General features: G+C 38.6%; 1 protein-coding gene across 2 annotated transcripts; it reads right to left on the reverse strand.

Moving 5' to 3' along the window:
* Positions 1–928: 928 nt before the first annotated feature.
* LOC102882558 (beta-actin-like protein 2) lies at positions 929–2,249 on the reverse strand. 2 transcript variants are annotated; one of them, XM_006912477.1, is made up of 2 exons: positions 2,107–2,235; positions 1,105–1,980 (listed from the first exon to the last, which is right to left on the reverse strand). In XM_006912477.1, exons 1-2 carry the CDS (start codon positions 2,233–2,235, stop codon positions 1,105–1,107), a joined length of 1,005 nt encoding a protein of 334 aa, XP_006912539.1. The 2 variants fall into 2 exon arrangements, with proteins under 2 accessions (XP_006912538.1, XP_006912539.1); XM_006912476.1 differs by having other exon boundaries at positions 929–2,249.
* Between the last annotated feature and the right edge of the window lie 17,834 nt (positions 2,250–20,083).

Here is a 20,083-nt window from a genome sequence, read left to right on the forward strand (position 1 = left end):
TGGTTAATGAAATCCAATGTTTCAGCTGTACATTTTAACAGTAAGGCATATATATATTTACACTGTGTGTTCACCTCCCCTAGTTATATTTCTTTCTGTCACCATATATTTGACCCCCTTTAACCCATCTACCTTCCCCCTCCCCACTCCCCCTTACCCATGAAATTCTTGATAAGAGAAATGTCCAAAATTTCAGCTACAGAAATTATTCAAGATATGCTATTATGCTAAAAAGTTGAAATAAAATTGTTCATGTCAAACTGTAGCATGATGACATTAACGTGATATTGCAATATCTCTCTATTTTAAAAAAATTAGGCATTATCTATAGTTTTGGTGTTTTACAAATAGAATGAAGTTCAACAAGTAAGGCATTAAAATATGTGTTTGACAAGCAGAACCTCACTCTGATCTGAAAATTTAGTTGATTTTTAAACAACATTAATGGAATGTTGGCTGTTTCATTATGCTTATTTAATCAGGGAAACAATTAAAATATGGAGCCACTAAAATGGTGACTGTTGGGGAGGTAAGAAATTTGCATTAGCTGGTTAGATAGCCAGATTTATTATATTTTAAAATACAATATTTCATTTCCCTGCTGCTTAGGTATATATAGATATTATTGACCCTTACAATTTATTCTCTCTATACAAAGAAGTAAAATAAAACAAAAATACTAATTAATAAGACATGTTTGCTAAACACATACACATTTTTTACAGGGTTGTAAAGCCTGCTCCTGTTAAATATGTTAAGCAAGGACTAGTTTTTAAAGCTTGGAAATTCTAGTTATCCATTCTGTAAGGACATTTCTCATGATTTTACTCCTTGTCACTTATTTTCACTTAAGCAGGTTTACATTGCTTTGAACCCTATAAAGTGAGGAAAATAGAATATGGTATCAGAATTCTTCTTAAGTTGATAGAGGTCAAGATGTGGTTAGTTGGGCAGGAGCCCATAACCCTAAGATAGAGAAGAGTTTGCTAGCAAGAGTAGACTATTACCTTGACTCAATTGGTGGTAGATAAAGGCAGTGCCATCACCATGACCTAGAAAAGGGAAAAATGTAAACCCATTAGCTTGAAAACTAATGAAAGATTTTCAGAAACATTTTCTATGAACAATAGGAGGGCCAGCCTCATCATATTCCTGTTTACTGATCCACATCTGTTGGAATGTGGACAGGCTGGCCAGAATGGAGCCCCCAATCCAAACGGAATACTTCCGCTCTGGTGGAGCTATGATCTTGATTTTCATGGTGCCAGGGGCCAGGGTTGCGATTTCCTTCTGCATCCGGTCAGCAATGCCAGGGTACATAGTGCTGCCTCCAGATAGCACGGTGTTGGCATACAGATCCTTGCGAATATCCACATCACACTTCATGATAGAGTTGAAAGCTGTCTCGTGGATCCCACTGGACTCAATGCCCAGAAAGGAAGGCTGGAAAATGGCTTCAGGGCATCGAAAGCGTTCATTCCCAATAGTGATCACCTGCCCATCAGGAAGCTCATAGCTTCTTTCAAGTGAGGAAGATGCAGCAGCACTGACCATCTCTTGCTCAAAGTCCAAGGCCACATAGCACAGCTTCTCTTTGACATCACGAACAATCTCCCGCTCAGCCGTGGTGGTGAAGTTGTAGCCTCGTTCTGTCAGGATTTTCATGAGGTAATCAGTCAGGTCTCTTCCAGCCAGATCCAGACGTAGAATGGCATGGGGCAGGGCATATCCTTCATAGATGGGCACAGTGTGAGTGACTCCATCCCCAGAATCCATCACGATGCCTGTGGTCCGTCCAGAGGCATAGAGAGAGAGCACAGCTTGAATAGCCACATACATGGCAGGTGTGTTGAAGGCCTCAAACATGATCTGAGTCATCTTTTCCCGATTGATCTTGGGGTTGAGGGGCGCCTCAGTGAGGAGGATGGGATGCTCATCTGGTGCCACTCGTAGCTCGTTGTAGAAAGTGTGGTGCCAGATCTTCTCCATATCATCCCAGTTTGTGACTACTCCATGCTCAATGGGATACTTCAGGGTCAGGATACCTCTCTTGCTCTGGGCCTCATCCCCCACGTAGCAGTCCTTCTGGCCCATGCCTACCATGACCCCTTGGTGCCGGGGACGACCTACCATGGAAGGGAACACAGCCCGAGGGGCATCGTCACCACCAAAGCCTGCCTTGCACATCCCTGATCCATTATCCACGACCAAGGCAGACAGATCATCATCAGTCATGATGCTGGCTGTAATCTTCCAAGCGGGTGGGCAGAAGTTAAGCGTAGAGTAAATCCCAGGCTATGGTGTGCAAAAGAGAAAATGAACAGGCTGAAAACACTGCCTTCAGAAAGGGGAGCCTGTGCTGTCATGACAAGTATTTAAAGGTACGCATTGGCCCCACCCATGTCCTATCCCACCAATTCCAAGCATTTTTGGGTGGTGTTGCCTTTGAGGTATTAATAATTATGATGATGGTTACCTAAATCATTAGTAGATCTTCCTTCATAAAGAGAAAATTGGCTACCAACTGGTCACATCTCAGGTTACTGTAATTAGGCAACCCACACACAGCTGTCAGCCTGCTTTGGGGAGGTCTCTAGATAACTATGATGATGCAATGAGAGATGTAAAGTAAGATGAAAGAAAGCTAGTGCTAGGTATGAGTAACACTGCCAGAAAGCCCCTTTCTCTTCAGTTTTTCCCCGGGTCCATTTTCTACACTCATTCTCAAACAATTGTACTTCAGAAGTCTGACTCTGCGAACTTCACTTTTTCAAGATTTTCTTTCTCATTACATTTCTAATCCCACGGGGTATCATCATGGTATTTGAAAATACTGTTTTAATGAATGAAAATAACGAATGACCAAGGGTAGCCTGGCAACTCTAGCTGTAATGCATTTGTGTTGTAAAAAATTTAGGGGTATTTAATAGACTTCTAATTCATCAGATCAAGTAAAAACAATAAAATAACTAATAAAGTAAACCACTACAGATTTTTTTTCCTGATGTGAATTTCACTAAGCACTGCTAAGCCTAGGCAGTGCTCATAGAACTAGGTTTTTCAGGTTCATATTGAGACTACATAGAGGCTGAATGTCCAACTATCTTGCATGATTTATCAGTTAAAATACAGGTTATAAAATTTTAATTACTTTGCAATAACTTGAGTTATACAACAATGAACAATATTAAGTGATAAGATACATTTTAAAATAATGTACTGAATTATCTTTAAGGCATTTTGATCTTCAAGATTTATATACTGAATTATATCATTAAACCTCTTTGTAGTTATGAAAGTGTACACCATTGGAAAAATATTAGCTTTCCTTTGATTTTAGGATATATTATTCTCTGATTATTTCTTAGGAACAGGTTCTTTGGATTTTATTTTTAGTATAGAAATATAGACAAACTAGTAAAATGTGCGGTATGATAAAATGTAGGATTATAGCAATGTGATACGGAGGAAAAACAATTAAGAAAGTTCATTACGTTGCTTCCATATGTGTTAGATAATTAGGATATAATTTCCCCATCAGCTCTTCTAAAGAAAAGCAATTTTTTCAGCTATCTGAATTCTCTAAAATCACCTTGATTTTGCTTCATTCATTTGTTTATTCATTCAGTAATGGTCACTTTGTAAGAGGTAGCAGCAGCCCTGCAGTACTAGACAGAAGTGCACCCTTCATTTCAAGGCCAGGAGAACTAGCCAGTGTCTTTGCCCACAAGCCTCTTGGAGACTCATGATATGCTAGCCCTCTTCTTTCTAGCCCTCTTCTTTCTCTACAGCTTGATGTAGAATTATTTTTATTCTGAATTTATCCGGTGCTTTCCCCTATAATGTGCCTTCAAAACCTTCTTGCTGACCATCCGTCATGGCAGAATGTGTGTTTCACTACAAAATCCATACTTTTGCTTTATTTTCCCACCAGGAATGTCCTTTTTCTTAATTTTTTTTTCTGCAACTGCAAAATCAATTCCTCCTTCAACAAAATTAAAGAACTCACCTTCAAACCTTCACACTGAATGGTTTTGTGAACTTCCTTTCACGTCTTTTTTTTTTGACCCATAAGAAACTACATGAACATCCTACAAAACTGAGATGAAAACACATTACATTTAGCACCCGTCCCCACTCAGGAATCTCCTATCTGGAATATAAAATAAAGTCATGTTAGTGGAAATGTCAGTGGTGGGGCCCATATGGTAACAAGTGCAACCTCTAGATTCTATATTTACTAGTATACTCTCCTTAGAATTCTCCTTGACCTGATTGCTGTAAAAAAATAGCATGAGAGTGATATCAAAGCAAAAACTAAATCAAGAAGGCAAATGCATTCTTTGAATTTTAGCCTTATGGGAGATAGAACCCTTTAGGTCTCATTTTTCAGATGCCAAATGGCATTGTCTCCAAACATCCAGACTTGACCATGACATGCCAAGGATTAGTAATAGAAAGAGAGACAAGGACTATGGTTTAGGAAGTGTGATGAGACTGGAGAAGTCTGGGGTAATTGAATAAATCTGATGGTCCCCAGCACAGGTCAAGATGGACAGAAATTACAGATTATAGAGGTGAAGGTTGCAAGTAGAGAATAATAAAATATAAATCAAAACAAAGGCTCTAGTGATCAGACCATCTTAAAGAGTATGAGTTGGAGTCAAGGAGAGTTCACTTGAGAGTTGAGGTAATTCTCTGAGTGTGAGGGACCCAGTGACAGAGAAGAACAGACTGCAAATGCAGGTGTGATCTGATATGGGCTGTGGCTAATAATGAGTCCAGTCTTTCATAAAAATACAAAGAACAAAACATGAAAGATGTGCTGCAGCTACTGGGTTGTGTTTGGTGTTTCTTCTTCATTCTGACTTTGTGGCTGCTCAAATTTCACACCTGATTTCTTGTACCTTTTCATTAAGATCGTCTATAAGCCCTTGGCTAGTTATAACTACAACGAGATTATGGATTATCAAATAATAAAACACAACCAATCTCTCTTCTCCAAACAAGTGCTTGCAGCTATGAAAATGCATTGCCCCGGGTAAAGTACATAGAAGGTGGATGATGCAGGCCGTAAAGGTGTAATTCAGTTTTAAAAGTTACATACTTCATTTCCAGGGGAAATCTTTTGATTGGTCAGATATGACTCAATGTAGTTTTTTTTTTTCTTTTTTAAGCCAAAGGAAGCAGCCTTTCTGGGGATCTCTGGAGACACAGCTGGGAAATTTATTTAAGATATCTGGGACTAGTAAGACCTCCTGAGGCCCCAGGCACAACTTCATTGACCTACACAGTGTTCTATGAACATTTTCAAATTTTTAGTTTTGAGTATTTATGAAGTAAGGTGATTCCTGAATTCCTGCTTATCTTGAAAAAATAGAAAGATCAAGCAATATTGGACCTCATTCCCAAACTACAGCTGAATAAAGGGCGTGTGAGTTCTCCCTTCTCCCTTAATCCCCGTGTCCCCTGTGTCCCCACAGCATCGCTCTCACCCTATGGAGTTTAATGTGTTCTGAGAAGGATGCATTTTGGAGGCGTGAGATTGGGAAGAGGACAAGTGGAAGCCTGTGTTCTATGGTCATTTCTTGTTTGGGGGATGGTTTTGTATCTATGAGAGAGTAAAAATACTATGTGGCTGAGCTTTAATTACATGACAAATGCCCAAATGTAACACATCTTTAGGAATTTAAAAAGAAATGCAATTCAAAAGGTGGTAGGGCTGGGAGGGCGGTTCTGTTTTTCATTGTTTAATTGAGGATGGGATATGGTAGAGTGGGTTCTTGTTACAGAAGAAGAGATTTTAACTAAACAATTAGGAGAAAATTGCTGAGAACATAATGAATTGCAACTTTGTTTTTTGGTGAACTGTCTGTTGCTGCCTTGAAGGGAAGATTCAGAGATCTGGCTCTGGGAATTTTTTCCTGTTCTGTTTGGACAGATTGAAGGAGACTGAACTGGGTTTTTAAGTGACATCACATTCTGGGGCATTTTTTTCTCTGTAAAGCAGGAAGGCCACCATTATGAGGGAAATGGATACATTTTCACTTCTTCAGATCCCTTCTTTCTGAAACTATGAGCTCTTTGAAAAAGGATGCCCCAAAGATGCTATAAGAATTTGCCCAAGGAAGGCGTAGGTAGAAACATTCAGAACAAATCTTCCTTTTGTTCCATCCGGCTACAAATGGAATCTGGGTCAAACTAGTGAAGTATCAGAAATAGACTTTGGGATTAAAATAAAAGAGAAAGAATTCTTTTGTCGATATCCCTGGTTAATGTCATTGATATTTATAGTTTGAACCAAAAAAGGAAGAAGAAAGAAGGGCTTCAGATTAGATAAAAAGTTAATTAAAAATATTGTATGAGACATAAAAAAAAAAATGCAAAAGAATTCGGGAATATTAATGCCAGGGAAAGATTTGGCAAAGAAAGTACAGTTGATCCTTGAATGATGTGGAGATTAGAGGCACCAAACTCAATGCACCTGATATCAGTGTGCAGCTGTTGACTTCCCCCCTTGCCCGGACTTAGCTACTGATAGCCTACTGTGGGCCGGAAGCCTTACTGATAACATAAGTAGTCGATTAACACATATTTTATATATTATATGCATTAGATACTGCATTCTTACAATAAAGTAAGCTAGGGAAAAAATATTATTAAGAAAATCATAAGAGAGAAAATACATTTATAGTATTTATGGGAAAAAAAAATCTGTGTGTAAGTGGACCCATGTATAAGTTCGAACCTTAGTTATTTAAGAGTCAATTGTAGAGTGGTTGGGAAGATATATATATAGCAGAATTTCATTTACTTTATACAAATCAAATATTCATTTATGCAAATACAAGATTAGCATATGAGTCACATATGAACCTGTCACTCTTTGCTCTAAAGGTTTTGATGACTCCCATCTACCACAGAACAAAGTTCAAGCTGCTTAGTATAGATGTTAAGGCCCTCTATTATCTGGCTCCGACCTATTTCCCTATCCTGATTTTTATCATCCTCTCCTACCTCATCCAGGAACCTTATGCTCTAGTCTCCTGGACTAATTGCTATTCTTATTCCTTAGACCTGTTGACATTGCTTACTCCACTAGAAGTGTCCTTCCTACGTTCTCTGTCCTTTGATGGTCTATGCTTCTCAAACGCTCATCAGTTTCCCCATAAAGCCTTCTCATTTCCCCAGAAGGAATTAATCTCTTGCATCTCTCAAGTCCCATAGCCCTTACCTCATATTTCTATTGTAGTTCTTATCTCTTTCTGTTTTGTATTGTTTATGTACATGCTTCTCTCCCTCACTCTACCCTCTAGATCATGTTTGCATTTTATTTCCACAAATGCCTATAACAGGGTCTTACAACTATAGTTGTGTAATCATTGAGTATTGACCTGTACTTCCAAAGTTTATTTTTAAACAAATACTTGATGGATCAGGCTATGTTAACATTTCAATATGTTATGTGTGTAAGCTCCAACCTAACATATTCAATACCAAATTCATCAGCTTCTCCGAAGCACTCTGTTTATAACAGTGGCCTCAACAGTTTCAAAATCACTTGATTTTCTAACTTGGGAGTTATTTTTGACTTGATCATTTTATTTTTAAAAATTATAGTGTGGTATGACATCAAATTCTATTGAATATTCTGTAAGATATATATATATATATTTTTTCTCATTTCTGCCCCTATTTGCTGTGTCTTAGTTCAGGCCTTGGTCGCTTCACAGTTAGCTAAGTTCCAGAGCACTTTATAACTATTCCAATCTCAAACCCTTCTGACAACCACTACCAGCAAACTCTTAAATCATGTATACTAAATCTCCCAGGCTCCAAATTTGCTACCACATACAATCTAAACTTCACTGCCTTGCTTTGGTCCTACAATAACTATCAAAACAGTGGTTAAGAACACAGTTCTGAAACTGGAAGAGCTAGATTTGCCCCCACACTTGCTAGATATGTAAATGGAGGCACATCAGAGTTTCCCAAAGTCTCAGTTTCCACCTCTCTAAGCTGAAGATAGTTATATCTACCTTCTAACCTGTCTTGGGGTTAGCATGAAATGATGCCTACAAAGTGTTTAGCGGAGCGTGTGGTAAGAGCGAGAGTTCACTAAATATTAATAACAACCTTTGCATTTCCCATGACTCTCCAGGATGCCTGCTCAGCTCTGGCCGATCGTGCCTCTTTACTGCACAAGAGGGTGAAGAGCCATGAGCAGAACATTCCTGGAAAGGGTCCTAATGGGGACTGAGCAAGCTTATGAGTGGGGCAGACATCTATATTTAGCACTAAGAAAAGAGAAGCTAGGGATGGCTAAAGGAAGGTGGATAATTAGTGAAAGACCCTGAAGCCAATACTGAGTGTTTTGAATTTGATAAGCCAGGCAGGGGTTGGTCATCCTGTTGTGTCAGAGGTGGCTATGCTCTGAAGAGAGATGAAAGCTAAATTGTTTTTCAGGATTCAGTGATTTCGACAGTGTACAAGCATAGAAAAAAACAAGACAAGAGCTGATCTTGATGTAGTGTTTTCTTATTCTTGGGGTTGGAGGCAGGAGAGGTTCTGTTTGTGCCTTTGACCCCAATTCATCCTAATGCCTACTGGAGCCGTGTGGTAGAGCTGAGCATGGTCCCTGGGCAGGAAGGATTATGGCAGCCCATGGAGACTTCACATAAATGATCCCAACTTCTGGACCAGGCTCTTCTGCATAATCAGTGATTATTATTAGCAGAAACTAGATACCTGTAAGTGGTCTATGAGCCATTAGACATCAGCAAAGGATGTTGTTCCGCAGCACCAAGTTCTAGCTACTTACTGATTCAAGAATCATCTACTTGCCCAGCAAGACCACTTTATATACCTTGCAATCTTGTTCAGTTTAGAGCACAGGCATTTGTTTATGCAGTTAAAATTTTAAACATTTATTGAATATTTTCTAATTTGTGTCTGAGAGTTCACACATAACTTGTGAGAATACAAAAATTTACAATTCTATGTGAATGACTGTTTAAACCTCAGCAGAGAGCATATATTTATACGATATAAATTATACTTTTATTATACACTTCAGAATGCTTATTGAATTGGCGTATCACATTATTTGTCAAGGCTAGAACAGACAACAACCCTGCAGAAGCTTCTGTTTTGTACAGAAGAAGCCGCAATGATGTCCAGCAGGAGTGACATTTAGTGCTATTACATGACATAATCATAGAAGTAGCATGGAAGAGGGGATAAAGAACTCTGCACTCCTCACAGGGTTCTGGATGGTTCCAGATCTTTCACTAATCACCCAGATGGCTTTGGGCAAGCCACTTAGCTGCTACGACCTCAGTTTTCTCATCTGTAAAACTGAGTGAAGAGACTTCTTGATAACTCTGGAACGTTAAACATATGGGTTTGTCTATACTTTCTTTCCAAACACCACTAAACTTTGCAGTAAGGAAATAATAGGCATTAAAAACAAGGACAAAGAGAGCAGGAGAGAGGACATCACAGAAATAACATGTTGAAAGCAGGAAAGAGGTAATCTGACTTGAAGAAACCTCAGAAATCTCAGCCAGGAGTAAGGGAGGTCCAGAAGCTATAATGTTATTTCAGAGTCCCAGAAAGACTCCGTTATCTGAGACCCCAGGTATTTCTAAAACTGGGGGCACACTGGGGTCAGAAACAGGAAAATTGACTAAAAATATGGATCAAAAGCAGATATAGCAAAGATACTCTCCCTGCCACTGCCCCATATCTCTGGGGCTTCAGCTGGGAAAGCTGGGCTGACTCATTTCTGGTCCAGATGGTCTTTCATCCTCCAGCAGGCTAAGTAAGTTCAGGTTTATTACCTTGTCTGGGCAGCGTTCCAAGAGCCAGTTGAAGCATGCAAGGACTCTTGAGGCTAGACTTGGAAATGTCTCTTCCGTACATTTAACTGGACAAAGCAAAATATAAGGCCAGTTCAGATTCAAAGGGAGGAGAAATAGTAGATTCTACCTCTTAATGGACAGAGCTGATAAAAATCATATTTGCTGCAAAAGGCTATAGATGTAGAGAGAGGAAATGTGACTAGTTTTGCAAAGAATTGACCGTAAGACAGAATAAGGATGAGATTTATGAAAAAATTCAATTTTCAAACTTGCACACTGAAAGTAAAAGGCCATATGCCAAAAAAAAAAAAAAAAAGGATTGGGAATTGAGGCAGAAACATATGTAAAACATTAATAAAAACAGTAATTGATACTCAGGGAAATAACTTGGACTACTAAGGCAGGCAGCTTATTGTGGCTGGTGCCTATTAAAGCTGGTAATAAGAAGTCAGAGAAATAACTGAGTGGGAATGTTGGTAATACTTACCTGAGAGCATGGCTGCTAGGGCCTGACACAGTGCAAACAGAAGTGCTGTTCTAAGTCAGGGTGGCTGCCCTTACGGTGTCACAGAGCAGTACAACCTGCTAGGAGTCAGAACCAGACAGGTCTGGGCTGTAGCCTCTTTTGGACAAAAGCCCAAGTATAGGTATTTGTTTTTAATTTTCAAAATATAAACAAAATCATTCCTGTGGTCAGTGCAACGACTGATTTGAAAGCTTTTTCCTTTTCTGTTGAAATTTATAATTCCATTCCTTATTCTATTCTCCCATGCCTAGATATATTGCATGTGAATTAATGTGACTTCTTCATTATACTGACATAATTTTTCTATGTACTAACTGCATAGAGCCAATTTGTATTGTAGAACCACATCTTGTGGTGGAATACACTCTACAGAGGGAGTAAGGAAAAGTTTACATAGTGCCTGGAGTGATCCTCAGACTTTTTTCCCAACTTGGCTTCAAGAGCATGACTCCAGCCAGGCTAATATCATCTAGGCAAGAGAGCAGAGGGCGAAAGGAGCCCAAGAGGAAAGATCTACAGATATTGTCAGTTAGGGATCTCTCAAATCATCCCCCAGTGACGTCTATTACTTCCAGTACACAGAGCTTTCAGTCAGCTTTTTATAGCTTTACTCTTAAAGTATGACTGATGGCCAAGAATAGCAGCCATGTGATAAAAGCTTCTAATATGAAAGACAGACTCCCAAAGAGAGAACAGGAAAAAAGGGAACATGAAAGAAGCTGAGAAAATACAAGAAACAGAAAAAAGTAAAGTCTAAAAAAAGTAAAACTATAAATAATACCCTCAGAGAGATAAAAGATGATATTGCATGTATAAAGCAAGAACAGAATGATATAAAAAGAAATATTCAGAGAGCGAAAAGAGTTCTTAAAACTTAAAACCAAGATTTTGCACAAATAAAAATTTCAATAGCATAATTGGAAAATAAAGTTGAGGTAATCTCCTCAAAAGTATAATAAAATGATATAGAAGTAGAAAAATAGAAGAAAATAAATAAAAAAATAATTACAGAATTAATACAGTGAGTACAATATCCAATTAATAGAATATACAGAAAGAAAAAAAAACAGAAAGAAGGGTATTATAAAGAAATGAATTAAGAAAAAATTTTCAGAACTAAAAGATGCAAACTACCAGACTGACCTGTTAAACTTACAAATGGATGAAAGAACCCATATCACAACTCACATAATTGTGAGATTTTAGAATACTGGCATAGAGGAAAAGCCCTAAAAGCTTTAAGTAGAAAAAAAGAACAACAGATCACAACTAAAGAAATGAGAATTAGAGTGTCACCAGTCTTCTCAATAGAAAAATGGGGAATTCCGAGGGAAAATGATTTCCAAGATAGAGTTTTATACCCAGCCAATCTCACAATTAATATGAGGGAACAATAAAAGCCTTTTCAAACATGTAAGGTCTCAAAATTTTATCTCCCACTTATCTCGTTTTTGTTAATACTAGTGTACGTGGTGCAAGGAAAATCAGAGGATATGACACGAAAGAGGAAAGCATGGGATCTAGAAAATAAGAAACTCAGCTCAGGAGATAAGTTAAAGAAATATGATGGTGAATTCAGATACAATTACTGTGAAACAGGCTTAGAGAGCAGCAAATCCAGAGAAAACTGGGGCACAGACAGCTCCAGAAAGATGTTACAAAGGGAAGGAGGAAGCTCACAAAATTCCCAATGTGCTTGACTGCATTGAGAAAATATTTATTTTTTTGGTAGAAATTTTGGGGATGGATACATAGAATATTAATTGAACAAAGAGATTTATTAACTCAAAAATTGTATATAAGTGGAAATGTGAATGATAATGAGATGGTCATATTACTGTAAATACTGAATAATAATTCAATAATAATTAATAATATAATTATACTGGAGGATGGGGAACAGGGAATTCATGAGTATGCAGAGGCAATGAGAGTGCTAAATCTTCTTCTTTCATAATAGGGAGACAGATAAATCTAAATATGAAACATCAAGATATGACTGTAAATATGTTATTTAAAAATAAGGAGACAAAAACCAAACCAAACTTCTAAAACAATTGGCATTAGTTGCCTCTGGGAAAAGAAACTGGTGGTAGAAAAAGGTGGGACAGGGAAAAATATTTTTTAATTATAAGCTTTTTATTACTAAATAACTTAAAAAATATGTATATAAAACTGATAAAAATCAAAAGATAAAAAGTATTGAACCCTCATTAAGCAGGAAAAAACCTAATCTCACCATCCAGAGATAGTTACTACTATTATTTTCACATATTTTTTCTACATAGTTGAGAACTTGTATATATACAATTATGTATCTTGCTTTCCTTACATATCAGTATAGCATAAACATTTCCTATATATTCCCATAAAACACAAACAGTAAATGAACTGATAGAGAAGAGCTTCTGGTAGATATTCTTTAAGAGTCCTTTCTCTCTATAAGATCAAATAATTTAATGAGTTGTGTTAGATACCAGGACCATATTTTCTGAAATTGGGTAGGGGACAGTCCCAGTTTCAAATTATGCTGTCCATTTGTCAAATCATGTTTGCTTTTCTGGGAAACATGGTGGGGGAAAGGGTAGTTCAAAATATGTGATCTTTGAAGAAATAAGCATGTGTGTCCATGGACACATGCCATCAGGAAAATTGTCTCTGTGACATATGGGTTGCTTCAATTCAGTTCTATCGTATTTGCTAATAATAGTGACATCTTATATATGCATAGTGTGCTTATAAGAATTTTTAAGAACTTTCTTTGCCTTATCTCACTTGATTTTCACAATAGCTCTCTGTGGTAGGTAAATAGATGATTTTTTTTTGGTGTGACCTAAACACATTAATATTTAATATAATGTAAATGTGTATCTAACATAATAATAGTATCTGTCCTAAATAACACTTTACATTTGTCTAAGAAAGGACTTAGATTCTTTGCATGAGATTCTTTGTTTAGGAGATTTGGGCTATAGAAAATTCATCGAAATGCTGGACCTCTAACGGAAATTTTGTGCTATACATTCATTTATCCATCCGTCCGTCCGTCCATCCATCCATCCATCCATCCATCCATCCATCCATCCTTCCATCCACTTGTGGTCTGTGGTCTGTAAAAAGAGGTCGCATAGATCATCAGATAATTCTTCTTTTGGCCAATTATGGAATCATGTCTTAGCTATAACATGAGTTTCTCTTCTCTTGCTCTAATGATTGTTTCCCTCAAGGCTTTTCTCCTCAATAGAATAAGCTCTAGATTGCAGTATCTGCAGGACCCCAGCAAAGTTAGAGAGGGAGGTCGGGCTACTCCACTAAAATGAGGAGGAAGAGCCAACTCATTTTATGCAACTAGCCTGAATTATGAGCTGGTTTTGGATCTAGAGGCCTGGATGGGTCAGGACAAAATGCCCTAATCTTAAAAAAACAAATAATCTCTTTTTCTAAAACGCAGAAATAGAGTTCAGAACCTATTCAAAAGGCACATCGTGAAGGTTACAATATGTTTTCTCATTGCTTTAAGTTGTGTAGGAATCCTTATGGCGAAGAAGTCAGAAGCTTTCTGCCTCTAACACATGAAAAATAGTCTAGGTTCAACCCATCCAGCCATGATAAAGCTTGAAGAAGACCACCAGAAAGAATGGAAAGAGCTTATAACTGCATGCACTGCACTCTTCCGGCCTGAGGTCCTGCTTCTCTGGGAACTGCAGGGAAAGTGGTGTAAATTGCCTTTCCACTCTTCTCAAAGCTCTTAGAGAATTTCTTTCAGGACTGTTATCTTTATAAACTGGTGTGTGTGTGTGTGTGTAATAATGTGTTTGGCTGGAGAAAGATTTCTGTCTACACTCTGGTTCTTCTTAATTTCCATTTAATTAGATACAAAATTTTTAATTTCGTATTTTAAATTTTATGTATATTTTAAAAGCAAAGAAATTCCCTCGATTTATGTTACCTAGAACTTACCATTGTCTTGCTGTGATCCAAAGAAAAGAATGAGTAGAAAGACAGGCCCTCTCAGAGAATTCTGGGATCATTGATTGATCTTCCCTCTTCCCCAGTTACCAGTGAAAATAAAACAGCCACAAAACTCCTTTCGCCCTTATCAGAAACTTTCCGTTTCACACCACACACATGAAATGGAAAAACAAATTAACTCAAGGCACTGTAGACTCTTTCATATGTTTTTTCAAAAAGTCGTAAACAGTTGCTTGCCATAAAACCCAAAGTATTTTTTTTCTTTTCAATATTATGAATGTGGGAAATGAGTGCCTTGTATGCCTGTAAATCTTGTAGCTGTGCCCTTGGATCTGGGAATGGGGTGCTTTTGAGGATCCTCTTTTCAGGCCCTAGATGGCAGCAACACACTTTCGTGGTTAACTACTAAATTGCTCTGTAGCACAGTCAGCCTCTATTAAAGGGACAAGAGAGAAGTCCCACCTCTTTAGTCTTTGCACTCAAATTTATGTAGTACCTTTAAATTTACTGCTATTTCTATGGCTGCCTGACTTAGTGCATCTACTATTTATTAATGAGAATACATGATTTATTTCTTTTGTATGGAAAAATAATGGTTTCATGTTTCCAGGACCATTCATAAATCTAGACCAGTGTTTCTCAACATCGATGTTGACATTTTGGGTTGGATTATTCTCTGTTAGGGGGACTGTCCTCTTCATTATAGGATTTTTAGTAGTGTCTCCGGGCTCTACCCACTAGGTGCCAGTAGCTGCCCTCCCAATTTGTGGCAATGCAAGATGTCTCCAGACATTGCCAAATGTCCCCTGGCAGACAAAATTGCCCCTGGTTGAGAAACACTGAACTAGGTGATTTTATGTATCTTCAAAGACTGGACCCTACATTCCTACCCATTTAATTTTGTAGGTAAGTGTAGATAAATTAAATTGTATCTACTTAAAACTCAAATATATTCTTTCTTTTTTTTTTTCATTTGTTTGCTTGGAGGGTAATTTTTCTGGAGCAGAAAAAATGAAGTAGAAAAGACAATTAAAGGTGCAAGTATAGATGTAATATATCTCACCCCCATGAGAAGACTTAGGTTTTCAAATTATAGTTGCCTCTTAATAATTACCACGGATAAAGTGATTCTGTTACTTTTTATTCCTTTTAATTTTAACCAGCCTAGCTGAATGTGAATCATGAAAAAGAGAGAAATCATAAGAGGTTATACTTGCAAAGATTTTTTTAATATATGAAAAAGTTTCAAAGAATTGAAAAAGATGTTTCAAATAAGAAAAGACTTTAAGGCATCTCTTGGTCTAACTTCCAAATCTCTTAAATCTAGGGTGCAGGGGTTGGGGTATAAACTGAGTAGAAGGAAGGGCAGTATCATCACAGATTCTCAGGCCTATGGCCTCTTGTAGGTGAGGAAGGTAAAAGCCAATTTAGAAGACAGAGAGAGAGAGAGAGAGAGAGAGAGAGAGAGAGAGAGAGAGAGAGACAGAGAGAGACAGAGAGAGAGAGAGAGAGAGACAGAGAGAGACAGAGAGAGACAGAGAGAGAGAGAGAGAGAGAGAGAGAGATTGATTTGGTTATATGCCAAACAAAACAAAACAAAGGCAGCCCTCCTCCCATCCATTCTTACATTGTAAATTCCCAAAATAAGCTTGCACTAAGATGAGAGGACACTATTAGAGCAGGACTCCTGAATCAGGCCCAGTTGAGAGGATGATGGCACCCAGGTGTGATAACAAAAACTCTACCTTATATTAAATAGGAACTTCTTTTTTTCATCTGATCCAAACAATCCACAATTATTAGAGCATCCCAGTGAGTGAGTGGGAGGAAGAAGTGAACATGAGACCAGAACCTAAATATAAACAAATTCAATAGGTGAATTCTCCACCTCCCTCCTTCCAGTTTTAGAGAAGAAAGATAATTCTCTGAGCAGCCAACCAAATCAGGCTCAGGACATGTACCCAGAAAACCCTGTTGGCTGGGAGGGGACCACGTTCCTACCTTTAGAATATATAATATGATTTTCAAATTAGATTTTACTCATGAAGAAAGAGAAGAAGAGAAGAAGACTAGAAAATGAGGTCCATATGGAACATTTGGGTCACCTTCATCTGAGATATAACAGTTGTGATGGAATCATAGGATGAAACACATGGTATTAAAGGGTTTAATATTGAGTGAGACCTGGAGAAGGGATAGTATGGGAGGACAGAGAGAAAGCCCAGTTCAAATGTATAGGATGTGTCTGTTCTTTGAAGATACAGTCACGTTTTAACTGTATTTTTCCAAACTGTTGGGTTAAGTTGTGTAGAGAATATTTATCTCGCTGGGAAATTAGATATTTCCTACAACCCTTTTCTCCTTCCATGAGTCTCATTGAATTAAAGACTGACATCCAAACAGCAGCTGAACAGCTTCAGAGAAAGATCCCTTGGAAAGCAGGACTCCAGGGAGAGACACATCTGAGGAGATCTCCCAGCACTGAGTTGCCTTTGTGGCCTCTGTTGAAGATGTTCAGATTCTTTCAATTAGCGTCTCAATGATCTTTGCACTGCACTATGGGTCATAAAGCACTGTGGGTGCTCTAGGGGGCTGAGGGTCTGAGATTAAGCTAAGGTCAACAGTGAACTGGGGACAGGGCCAGGGATAAAACTCGATTTCCTAATTCTTGTTCCAGAACTCCAGCAGCCTGGCTTCAGTGGGGCCAGCCTGGTTCTGTTCATAGAGCTGTCATTTGATTTTTGGTTGCTTATACACCATTTGCGAATTGTTCATAATTCCTGTGCAATTTTGCTCAGAACATGAGAAACAAAGACAGCAAAACAAGGGCCCCTTATGTTTTTCTCTGCTGTCGTCAGTGATGAAATTGGCTTTGCAGAGTACAAGCTTTTTCTTGCTACACTTGATGGGCTTGTTTTTTTCAGTCGCATGAGCATTTTTAGGAAGAAAAAGTATGTGTGCAAAGTAAGTGCAGAATGCTTTGTGGTATCTGAAATACAGAATTTATTCATCAGTTTTGGCAGGAAGATGGATTAGAGTCAGTAGATTAATCACTCAGCAAATATTTGAATAGATACAAATTAATCATCATCGTCAGAGCTGCTACATAGCCTATACTGAATTGTTCAAATTAGAGAAAGTGGGGTCCTCTGGGCAGAAGGAGCTCTGCACCAGGTCTAATGACTTTAGTCTCCAAGCTCTTTGTTAGTTGCTTTTGTGCAGTGTATACACTCTACAACTGTACATGACTACATTGAGATGAGAGAGTGGGCCATCAATTATGCCAATAGAATGGAAAATTTGCTAAAGAATTAGGCATAGAGCAGACTTTAAAGGAGACAGCCCTCTCTTTTGGGGCTAGCAGACAGGAGGAGGTAGGTTATTTATTCTGAGAGAAAAACTATAGCAGCCTGCTGGGTTCTTGACTCTGAAATCTTTACCCCTGCAGCTGGGTTAATACAGCCTCCTGTCATGGTAGGAACAATTCTGACCGTAGGGAGAAGGAAAAGAAATAGCTGAGAACTTAACGTTGAATGAATTCCCTCCTCATCTTTCAGCTTTAAGCATAGCTCCTTGTTCTTTTTGATTCTTGCTATATCTTCAACTTTTCTTGAGATGGAATTTTATGCCTGGTTTCCAGTCTTCTCCTCATCACCCCTTGTTGCCACTCCTTCCCCCTCATGGAGTTTTACCCGAACACTGTACTGGGGTCCTGTGACTGTATGCTACATTTCCTGACTTTCTGGCAGCCTGCATACCTCTAGGTACCCACCCCATGGACTTCTGACCACTGGCCTCACTTGTTTGGGTGATATCCTACCTAGATCAAGGGCTCATTTTATACCTGTAAGTGCTATTTATGCTTTTCCACTGTGACTCTATCTCCTGGTTCCAAACTAATATTTAGAGCAATGGTTCTTAAAAGCGACTGCTCATTAGAATTGCCTAGGGAACTTTGTAAAAATTGGATGCCCAGGATACACTCTGGATCAATGAAATCAGAATTTCTGGGGATGACAGGCACCAAGATTTTTTAAACCTCCACAGATTGTTCCAATAGGCAAGCGTGGTTGAAACCATTGTTTTAGACTCACATCTCTGCATCTTTCCATCCTTAGGTTAGTCAGCCTTTGCCATGCCTCCATGTTCATACCTGGGAAGTTTGCCCAGCCTCATGAGTTGGATTGCATCTCTGGTTCCCAGTTTCCCTGGAATGGCCTGGCTCGCCACCAGACAACCTTAGATTATGAATATATTTTGGAGCCAGAAGGCTGAGAGGGATATTTGAAGACGCAAAGTAAGCCTTTTGTGGTTTCTTTAGCCTGTAATTCTAATAGATGCACTCTGTCAGCCTTGTCTTGCATAGGAAAGATCATCCATTGTAGGCAGTTCTCAGCTTATAAATGGCTTGCATTCCAAAATTTGTTTTTGGTCACTTGTTAGGAATGTACAACCCAATTCCCATAGTAACAGAGTTACAAAGGAAAGTGGCAGGTCACAGTATTCTCCCAAATCCTTAAAAAGCTGAACTTTAGTACTAACAGAGCCAAATAATCAAGTCACACTTTATTATTAGGTAGAACCATGTGAAATCAACATATTTGAATGTCATAGATGGTTGAATATTGGCAATTTTACATGGGCTCAACTTTGAATATGTTTTGCTTTAGATAGGGGAAAATAGTTTTAAGCACTAGGTTGGAATGTTCACAACACATTCACCCTTATGAGGATTCTAAGAGGTTCATTGCTTCCTATCTCCCTACCCTCCCACCCTCTTCAGTCTCTCTTCTAACCAGGTGGAATGTAGGCAAGGAGCATAGGCCTTCCAGGGAGCCAGGTATACAAATAGGAGGGCTTTGCCAGGTGTGGACTTCTATTGATCCAGATGATGGGTAGGTGGAGGCGGGGTGCTGGACTGTCTAAATGAAAAGGAGAAGGTGGGGCTTTGATGTCAGCAACCACAAGTAGAGCAGACATTCCCACAGAAGACATTAAAGTACTACATGGAAAACCTAGCTTTTCTTAGAGCTGTCCTCAGGGAGTGGAGAGCAGCAGTAGCTAGGGTTTTGGCAGGAGCAGGGCAAACTACAGGCAAGAGCCAAGGCATAGCATTAGCTCAATACACACAGGCCAGGTGTCAGCTGAGAGTGTGTAGGTGAGGCCAGTGGAAGTTATCTGACTTGATGAGAGATGAGCATGTCCCGTGGATGAGTCAAACCACATGAGTCCTGCTTTGTGCACGTTGTCCTACAATAGAAGCTGTATGTTTTAGACAGTGGATTGCTTTATGAGTCACAAAGTTGAAGTGTATCCTTTCCTTACTAATGCAGAAAAGGCCATTCTGTTTTCAGAGCTCAGGATATATACCTGACACGTAGGTATGCGGTAAGGGTTGCCTGGGAACCAAGCAGTGCTGCTAATTTTTTGTTTTCTATGAGAAGCTCAAAGATCATGAATGTGATTCCTCTGAAGAGAAATGTAGCAGTTTTCAGAAAAATTTTCATATATTCGTATTACCCAGGAAACCGACTACTTTAGAAGGCTGTGTTCGTTTAGAATACAGCTGTTTTCTTTGTTTCAATGTTAATTGTGTGTCTTAGAAGGAAAACACCATTTTCCTTGATGCTTATCTTTTCTTCAATAATCCAAGTTTCTATCTTGATTCTGTATAAATTAAAATCCTATCTGTATCCAACATTTAATCAATGAAGCAGCTTGA

Source organism: Pteropus alecto, unplaced genomic scaffold (assembly GCF_000325575.1).
Source record: "Pteropus alecto unplaced genomic scaffold, ASM32557v1 scaffold73, whole genome shotgun sequence".
In the NCBI taxonomy this organism is placed as follows: Eukaryota; Metazoa; Chordata; class Mammalia; order Chiroptera; family Pteropodidae; genus Pteropus; species Pteropus alecto.